Below are 10,286 nucleotides of genomic sequence, written 5' to 3'. Positions count from 1 at the left end.
TTGGATAGGATCCACAACAGGCCATTTTTATTAATTTTAACCACAGAATAAGAATCCATGGTTTACAAAAAAAACTAGACGGTGGCTCCAACAAACATTTTATTTACCCTATGGGCATTTACCTAGCGGTGTTAAAGTTTGGGACATCATCAAAATCCCTTTTTCCCGGTCTAAATAATTATCAATAAGGAAGATTAACAGTCCTCCCTACACTAGAGAAAACTGTCCTGATGTCATGCTCACGCCGGAGGTAGGAAAACCGCGGAACAACAACCCCCAAGAAGCACCGCGGCCAGGCGCTCCACCTGATCGCTAGCACGGCCGCCCATAAAGTCGACTCGACACAAGGGGGCGGTGCCAATGATTCCCGCTCGACCTGAACACTTTCAACGGCCCGCAATCCCGCATGGTCCACTCCGGCTGAAGCGAAAAGACGCCGTCAGTGCGCGGTTCGCTCCAGAAACTCTAGAATCCTGAAGCCTTCGGTCCGCCTACGCTACAGCTACCAGGAGAGAGGTGAGTGTCCCCCTCCTCCTGCTAAGGACCCCGAGATGCCCCTGTATAGTCCGTGACATCGCCTCCAGGGTGCGCGCTCTTCTCAGCTGCGTAGAACTCCTCGCACTTCCCCCAGCTCGGCTGTGCACTTCTCCGCTCTTCATCCGAGTCTCGGCAGACTCGCCACCGGAACCACAAGCATATCACCGACCGGGTCCTCCAAACATTGGGAGGCTCCACGGGAAGGTTCCCAAGTACCTTCCGTTCTTTCCGCTTGTGCTGTTCCCTTGATCGTCTCTCTACGGAACCTACGGTCACGGCGCTCCTCAGCCCCACGGATACCCGGGCTTACGAGTAGAAGCGCCCGTGACCGTGTAGGTGATACATTGCCCCTCATCCTTCCTAGCGGAACCATCAAGCTGGGCTGGAAGTAGCAGCGCCCTCGCCGGTGTGAGAGAGTCCCCCAAACACCCAAAACTTCCTTGAGGAACCAACTAACACAGCGCTCCTCGGCCCCAAGGATACCCGGGCTGGAAGTAGTAGCGCAACTGGTGTTTCCTGCGAAACCTGAAAGCCGGGAGCTATTTCCGTTACAGAACCCCGCACCCCAAGTGAGGCTGGGGCCAGTGAAGTTAACTGGACCTGGCTCTCCTTCCGATTCCCGACCTCTGACCTACCCTTCCCGGGACAACCCAAGAGACAGGTACAGCAGAGTGCATCCGGAAAAGGTTCTCATCGCAGAGAGGGAAAGACCAACGTCGCCCCTAACCCCTCTCTCCTTATCTCGTTTCAGGTATCCCTCTGTCCGGTTCTGGGTCCGACGACAGAGAATCCAAGATCCACGGGAGCGAAGATAATGTCTTTACGCTCTCACAGGGTCCAGACCCCTATAGGTGTATACACACTAGAGGAAGACATGGACCCCCTAGAGGGCGAAGAGACCAGAAAGGACCACCAGGTCTTCTGTCGGGATGTCAGGCAGGGAAGTAAGGATTCCTACAAGGAGACACAAACAACAAGGTAGCCGTAAGTCTTAATCCCTCATGAGCTTCCCCGCTACTTTCTGTACATTCTATGCCTTCTCATACTCACACAATCAGACCTGGGGACGTGGCTTTAAGGACTCTTCTTAAAACAGGAAACGGTGCCTCTATACAACACCAGTGGAAAGAAGGCAGACTTCACATAAGAAGGAGGGTTGTTGGAGGAATCAAGCACACTTCACGAAGAGGAAATACAATGTTTTACAATTCGCAGAGAGTAGTGTATCCACCTTGGTTTCAGCAATAGTCCTTTCTTGATGTCGTTAATTTGACTGTACTGAATGTCTTTGTTACTAAAAGAAGACTGTTTGTCCCAATAAAGATTTGAGCCTTCAATCACAAGCTCACTGACATTGTGAGGCACCAACGCGTCCCAGCGCTGGGGGGAGGAACAACTGGCAAGGGATCTAGCGCGATAATCGTACTAACCAAAAGGAGCAGGCAGGGATTACCACAGCGCTTCCTCGCGCTAGCTACACAGGTAAGGTTCCCAAGAGCGCGCTTCCAGCGCTACATAAACAAAAGCAGGCAAAAACCTCCACAGCGCTTCCTCACGCTAGCGATACAAATAATGTTCTCAAAAGGGCGCTTCCAGCGCTAAATAAACAAAAGCAGACAAAAACCTCCACAGCGCTTCCTCACGCTAGCGATACAGGAAATGTTCTCAGAGCGCGCTTCCAACGCGCTAATCAATACAGAGGCTCGTAGTTAGAGACTTCAACACTCAACCCAACTCACGGTACCGAGGACTTGAAACGTGTTGTTCCGTTGGTTTTGAGGTTCCTCTAATACGCAGGAAACAAGGAAAAGACGAGGAACGGGTCCGGGTAGAATCCAAACAGTCAAGGGGGCGTGGTCCTAAAGCAGGAAGCAAGGCCAAGCACTCGTGGTTGTGAGCCAGCGGCCTATATGCCGGTAGCAGTCATGTGATCTATTGTGGTGCAGCATGGAAAGGCATACAAGATACTCCCTCTAGCAAGGCATTCTGGGAGTTGGAGTTTTCTACTGTAACATCCGCTTTACGGATAAATAGGGTACAGGAAGCACGACCCCTAACACCCTCATGGCTGTCTCCGTCCCTTCCTTCCCTCGCCCACCTGTCTCCTGCGCCCGAGGGTCTTTATACGAATCCGGGCAGGGGACGCATGGGAGGGGGACCCCTCTATAGCATCAGCGTCATCCCGAGGAGAAGACACAGGGTCCGCCACGACAGAATCATTGGCCCACGAATTCCCCTTCTCTTGATCACGCTGATTTAGAGATGGCCACGTTAGACGACGTATTAGCCGCATTGGCACAAGTACAGGTCGAACTGGCCACGTCCAGAGCAGAAACAGCCGCATTACATACTCGCCTAGACCGTCTCCAGAGGAATCCCTTTGATGCAGGAACCCTGTACCCTACACCCACTCCCCAAGTAGTAGTGGAGATGCCTGCACACGTACCCCTAGCTCCTCCGGAAAGATACCACGGGGAGATTCATACAGTGCAAGTGTTTATGACCCAAATACTGTTGCACTTTCATTGCAAACCTAAGCTTTTTCAAACCAATCAAGCCAGGGTAGCGTTCCTCATCTCCTACCTGGCGGGAGACGCAGCACAATGGGCCGTCCCGATAGTCCGAAGAGATGATGCTCTCTTATATGATTGGGACGCATTTAAGTTGGAATTTGAGAAAACCTTTGATCGGCGGGCGGACACCTTCTCCGCCGATCGTGACCTCCTCGACCTTCGTCAGAGCACCAACGATTTCCTTGATACATAAACAGTTTTCGGCGGTTGGTGGCCGAAACCGACTGGCCCGTGTCTAAACAAGCAGCGATCTTCTACCGAGGGCTAACAGAAGACTTGAAAGACGTGATCGCACAAATAGATCCGCAACCCCGAACTTGTGCTGCTATGATCGAACTGGCTTCTCGCATAGAATATCGCCTGAGGGAGAGAAAAGGAGACCACAAGCGCAAAGATAAACCGCTAGTGTCCGTTCTTCGGAGCAAGGGGTACATCGCACAGACCCCATGGAAATAGGGACAGTGAGAGCGTCTCTAACCCTCAGCGAACGAGACCATCGTCGGAAACAGGGCCTCTGCCTATATTGCGGCAAGAAAGGACACTTCCTGCGAGAATGCCCAGTGCGTCCCAAGACCGTCCGCAACCGCAGTAGTCTAGCAGCAGCCATCAGCCAAGACGACTCGGTGGGAAACCCGAGAGCTTGAAGGTTCAGGAAGGGACTCCCTCAAGCTACCATTCCATCCCTTCTACAGAAGCTGATATCACCAAGGAACCCAGCCACTTCTTTGTCTCATTACAAGTGGTAGTGGACCACTGTCCCCGACAGGTTCGAGCCATGATAGACTCCGGAGCCACCGGATGTTTTGTAGATAAAGCCGAAGCTGAACGGCTTGGAATCCCTTTTCTACGCAAAGACCATCCAGAACTCGTCTTTGCGGTAGACGGCAAGGAGCTGGACTCTGGCCCTATCATCTTCCACACCCCGTCACTGTGGGTTACCATAGGGGAAGACCACGGCGAGTGGCTCACCTTTAACATCATCCAGGCTCCACGCTGTAATCTCATCTTGGGGCTACCATGGCTGAGAGTGCATGAGCCTCACATCACGTGGGCAACCAACTCAATCTCATTTAACTCCAGCTTCTGTCAACGGCAGTGCAAGCTGCCGAGACGTCCTCCTGATGTGGGAAACGCATCCAACCAGTACGTTGCCACAGCGGCTGAAAAGGACGTCACACTCCCTCACTGGTATACCCCCTACAGAGAAGTCTTCGACAAACGAAAAGCTGAAGAGCTACCCCCGCACCGGCAATACGATTGCCGCATTGACTTAGTGCCTGGCGCTACGGTGCCGTGTAGTAGAGTATACGCCCTCACGGGTCCCGAGACCCAGCACCTCCGTGAATACCTGGACGAATTCTTGCACTTGGGATTCATCCGCCCTTCTAGATCTCCGGCCGCGTCACCCCTTTTCTTCATTCCGAAGGCCAACGGCGATCTCCGCTGCTGTATAGACTATCGCGCTGTGAATGCTCTGACCATTAAAAACCAATACCCACTACCCCTGATTCCGGTGCTCCTGGAACAAGTGAGGGAAGCCAACGTATATACCAAGCTAGATCTCCGAGGGGCATACCACTTGGTACGCATCCGAAGCGGGGACGAATGGAAGACCGCCTTCAAGACCAGATTCGGCCTGTTTGAGTATCTGGTCATGCCCTTCGGTCTCTGCAATGCCCCAGCAGCCTTCCAGTTCTTCCTCAACGAAGTGTTGAGGGACTTTTTGGACCAGTATGTCGTGGTGTATATAGACGACATTCTGATCTTTTTGTCTAATCTACAAGACCATATACACCACGTGAAGACAGTGCTACAAGCCCTGAAAGAACATCGTCTGTTTTGCAAACTCACGAAATGTGAGTTCCACGTTACAACGGTGGAGTTCCTAGGAGTCCTGTTGACCCCCGCAGGGCAAGTCATGACCGATCGCAAGGTGCAAGCAGTCGCCGAGTGGCCCCAACCCCGAACCATGAAAGAGGTCCAAAGCTTTCTTGGCTTCGCGAACTTTTATAGGAGGTTTATCCACCATTTCTCCCAGTTGGTGACCCCTCTCACCAGATTGACTCGGAAAGGGGTCCCGTTCGTCTGGTCACCTGACGCCCAAACAGCTTTCAACCAACTCAAGACGGCGTTCACATCAGCTCCCGTCCTACGCCACGCTCAACCTGACCTTCCTTTTGTCGTAGAGACGGACACTTCTGAAGTGGCAGTCGGAGCGATCCTCTCGCAGCGTCAACCTGATACCGGACAGCTCCATCCGGTTGCCTTCATGTCCCGAAAGCTAAGCCAGGCTGAACTGAACTACACCATCTCGGAGAAAGAGCTGCTCGCCATACGAGAAGCATTCCTGGAGTGGCGGCACTGGTTGATGGGCGCTCAACACCAGGTGACGGTGTTCACCGACCACTGCAATCTTCAATTCCTCCGCTCAGCACGACATCTATCCCCCCGCCAAAAGAGATGGATGCTCTTTTTTGCAGAGTACAACTTTCTCGTTACCTTCCGGCCAGGCACGCAAAACAAGAAAGCTGATGCCTTATCCAGACAAGGTCTGCCCTGCTGCCCGGCGGAAATCCCCGACCAACCCATCCTATCACCGGAGCAAGTGGTGGGCAGTCTACGGACAGAATCCTTTTTACAGAAAGTGAAGAAAGGGATACAGACGTTCACCTGGGTGGCCTGGTTGAAACGACATAAGAAATGGCGACTGCACAACAGCCTTCCCATGTGCGGTTCTCGAGTGCTGATACCTACCCTCCAGCTTCGCAGACTCGTTTTTTCCTGGTGTCATGACGTACCGTGCGCCGGTCATATGGGAGGAACCAAGACCCTGGAGCTAGTGTTGAGACAATGCTGGTGGCCTTCTGTTAGACCAGACGTCCTGCGCTGGGTAAAGAACTGTTCCCTCTGCGCCCAAATGAAAACCGATCGGCTGAAAAGCCAAGGTCTCCTGATGCCGCTCCCAACCCCTCTGCATCCTTGGGAACGGATCTCCGTTGACTTCATTGTCGGACTGCCCAAAGACCAAGGCTGCACCGCTATAATCGTCGTCATTGACTTCCTTACCAAAATGGGGCACTTTATCGCGTGCAAACAGGTGCCCACGGCAGGGGCGTTGGCTAAACTCCTGCTAATACACATCGTTCGTCTTCACGGCCTTCCACTGGGGATTGTATCGGACAGGGGCTCGCAATTTACAGCACGATTTTGGAGGGTCTGGTGTGAAGAACTTGGCATTCAATCCTCTCTATCCACCAGCTTCCATCCCCAAACGGATGGCCTGACCGAAAGACTGAACCAGACCCTCAAACAGTATCTGCGCTGTTATGTGGACCATGCTGCAGACTCCTGGGTGGAATGGCTCTGGGTAGCAGAAATAGCGTATAATAACTCCAAACACTCTTCCACGCAGTTTTCTCCCTTCTTCCTTGCATCTGGTCATCACCCTCGTTTTCTCCCGTTTCTCCTCCCTCGCGCCCGCAGCAAACTTCCCGAGGTACAGAACAGAATCAAGGCCATTCACACCGCAATCAAACACGCCAGAGAGAAACTACACTTAGCCAAAACATGCTATAAGGCCCAAGCCGATAAACATCGGCGAGCCCCTCCGAAGTATCACAAGGGAGACAGGGTGTGGTTGTCCACAAAACACATCCGATTCAGAAGACCTAGCGCGTTCAATCCGAAATTCATAGGTCCATATCCTGTGGTGTGCCATGTGAACCCTGTGGCTGTGCAGCTGCGACTACCCCAACATCTGCGCATCCATCCCATGTTCCATGTCTCCCTGCTAAAGCCCTCCTTCTGTCCCGTTCGCAAGGTCCCGGATCCGGTCTGGGTGCACCATGAGCAGGAATACGTGGTGAGACGGGTGCTGGACTCCAAACTGATTAGAGGGAAGTTGTGGTACCTTCTTGCCTGGAAGGGCTACGGCCCTGAAGAGAACTCCTGGGAGCCGGCCTCGGCGGTCCATGCGGATCGCCTGGTGGCTGCCTTCCACCGCGGCAGCCCAGCCAAGCCTGGTCCCTCTCTCTCCACTGGAGGAGGTGTGAAGGGGGATGTGCTGTCATGCTCACGCCGGAGTTAGGAAAACCGCGGAACTACAACCCCCAAGAAGCACCGCGGCCAGGCGCTCCACCTGATCGCTAGCACGGCCGCCCATAAAGCCGACTCGACACAAGGGGGCGGTGCCAATGATTCCCGCTCGACCTGAACACTTTCAACGGCCCGCAATCCAGCATCGTCCACTCCAGCTGAAGCGAAAAGACGCCGTCAGTGCGCGGTTCGCTCCAGAAACTCTAGAATCCTGAAGCCTTCGGTCCGCCTACGCTACAGCTACCAAGAGAGAGGTGAGTGTCCCCCTCCTCCTGCTAAGGACCCCGAGACGCCCCTGTATGGTCCGTGACATCGCCTCCAGGGTGTGCGCTCTTCTCAGCTGCGTAGAACTCCTCGCACTTCCCCCAGCTCGGCTGTGCACTTCTCCGCTCTTCATCCGAGTCTCGGCAGACTCGCCACCGGAACCACAAGCATATCACCGACCGGGTCCTCCAAACATTGGGAGGCTCCACGGGAAGGTTCCCAAGTACCTTCCGTTCTTTCTGCTTGTGGTGTTCCCTTGATCGTCTCTCTACGGAACCTACGGTCACGGCGCTCCTCAGCCCCACGGATACCCGGGCTTACGAGTAGAAGCGCCTGTGACCGTGTAGGTGATACATTGCCCCTCATCCTTCCTAGCGGAACCATCAAGCACCGCGCTCCTCGGCCCCACGGATACCTGGGCTGGAAGTAGCAGCGCCCTCGCCGGTGCGAGAGAGTCCCCCAAACACCCAAAACTTCCTTGAGGAACCAACTAACACAGCGCTCCTCGGCCCCAAGGATACCCGGGCTGGAAGTAGTAGCGCAACTGGTGTTTCCTGCGAAACCTGAAAGCCGGGAGCTATTTCCGTTACAGAACCTCGCACCCCAAGTGAGGCTGGGGCCAGTGAAGTTAACTGGACCTGGCTCTCCTTCCGATTCCCGACCTCTGACCAACCCTTCCCGGGACAGCCCAAGAGACAGGTACAGCAGAGTGCATCCGGAAAAGGTTCTCATCGCAGAGAGGGAAAGACCAACGTCGCCCCTAACCCCTCTCTCCTTATCTCGTTTCAGGTATCCCTCACGGCTGTCTCCGTCCCTTCCTTCCCTCGCCCACATGTCTCCTGCGCCCGAGGGTCTTTATACGAATCCGGGCAGGCGACGGATGGGAGGGGGACCCCTCTATAGCATCAGCGTCATCCCGAGGAGAAGACACAGGGTCCGCCACGACACCTGAAGAAGGTGAACATCTGTCTACTCACCGAAACGCTGCGTTGACTGTGTTTTCTAAAAATATGATGATATGTTTGTTTATGTATAAAATTTGTTTTTAAATTCCTGATTGTTATAATTTATATAATAAATGTTTATGATTTTTTTATTGTGTTTGCCTGACGTACCTTACTATTATAGTATTTTTCGGATTATCCCCTTTGTATTATTTTTGATACTGTTGATGAGTTTATTTCCAATGTGGTTTATGATATACTTTTGGTTAAGCTGCACCTTTTAGTAGGGACACCTTTGTTTTTTAGACTATATTCACCCTGTCCCTATTTTGAAGTAGGGTGTCTCCTTTTGTTGCTGACTACATAAGACAGTAAGGTATACAAGATGTAGGACTCACATGCCTTTCATAGCACACTTTGCTATATTAGCATCATTTCAATTCATGAATTGCAAGTAACAGAAGCATCTTTGTGTTAAAAGCAGTAAACGACTTATCTTACTACATAAAATAAAAATCTGTCATCTGCATGTAACGTGATGTGCTTTGCAGGAGACACATTAACCCTCTTTGTTACTTTGATTCAAAACTGGGGCTTGACAAACCACAGATCTCCAGCAAATGTGTTAGCCTCCAGAGTTATCTTACAATTATTATTATTCCGTGAGATTTATTGGACATACAAAGATTTCCGCAGCAGGTGTCTTAGCCCTATAAGATATTTTAAAATGCATACTTTGCAACCAATTAAGCAGAAACGATTTACTGCCAAATTTCTACTGGCGGCAGAGTTAAAAAAAAAAAATAGTAGTTGAGACCCATAATTGGTGTCAGGGTTTTGTCACTTTTTTGACACAACCCTGACGCGAAATCTCACTTGTCAAATCTCGTAATGCGCTAATTTACTTGTGATATAACTGCTAAACATATGTCTGAGGTGTTGAGGTTTGATGTCACTTCTTGTGAATTTACTTCCTGTGATGCCACATGCTGTCATGTGCCGTGATGTGTGCCATGATGCCACTTGCATACTCCATAACTTGGTTAGCCCTCCCCCCTCCTTTTTTTAGGACTTGTGCCCTGCTTGTAAGTATATGTCCAATGTTGGACTGTCCATTTGGACACTGCCCCATGACCTACAGAGTATGTGGGCTGTTTTTTGGCCCTGGAGGCCATGTTTTTCTGTCGTATGGGCTGGTTTTGACATTACTCATGTGAACCATGTCAGTTTTGCGTGTGAGGGGGTGCTCCACACATGTCATCATGAATTCAAATTTAAATCCATAACTGTTCTCTCATTTCTGCGTGCCCGCCATCCTTCCCCAGTGTTGGTCATATCATTGTGACATGCTTGTGGCCACTCCAGTAAGCTGGTTAGTTTCCTAGCCTTTCCTGTGAATGAGCCCAGGGTGGCAATGTCATGGAATGTGGGAGGCTCCTCCAATCAGCTGTCCAAATATCAAAGCTACATTTCACTGGAGCATCTGATTGGTTTAATTCGACCCATAGATTGAGCCAACATCGGCTGTTTTCAACGTACTCTGTGATCGCTACAGAAGCATATGCGTTCAAGATGCTGCTGGTCTGCCAACCATAGGATCGCTGCCAATGAAAAAATAAGGAACTGTGCGCACATATCTGTCCATCAGGGCCCCCCTGCCGCCCAATAAATACATCAATTACAATTTGCTGGTAATGGATAACGTTTTTCTTTTTTAATTTCCTTTGGCATATATCTCTCTCCTGTTACTCTCACGAATGACACTTTATCGCATCTCACTAATGACATTCCATCGCACCGGTCCAGTAGGGTCTGAGCCTGGGAAAACCATGGACATCGACAGTTGCTTAACATGAAAGTGAATTCATGTTAT

The 10,286-nt window shown here is 51.5% G+C and overlaps 1 protein-coding gene across 1 annotated transcript; it reads left to right on the top strand.

Moving 5' to 3' along the window:
* Nucleotides 1-2,799: 2,799 nt before the first annotated feature.
* LOC146857908 (protein LDOC1-like) lies at nt 2,800-3,303 on the top strand. Its single transcript, XM_085647080.1, has one exon. The coding sequence runs from the start codon at nt 2,800-2,802 to the stop codon at nt 3,301-3,303; it is 504 nt and encodes a 167-aa protein (XP_085503206.1).
* The last annotated feature ends 6,983 nt before the right edge of the window (nt 3,304-10,286 follow it).

The sequence above is a fragment of the Triturus cristatus genome, chromosome 3_2, assembly GCF_964204655.1.
Source record: "Triturus cristatus chromosome 3_2, aTriCri1.1, whole genome shotgun sequence".
NCBI classification, from domain to species: domain Eukaryota; kingdom Metazoa; phylum Chordata; class Amphibia; order Caudata; family Salamandridae; genus Triturus; species Triturus cristatus.
This window is presented reverse-complemented; position numbering and strand designations above follow the sequence as displayed.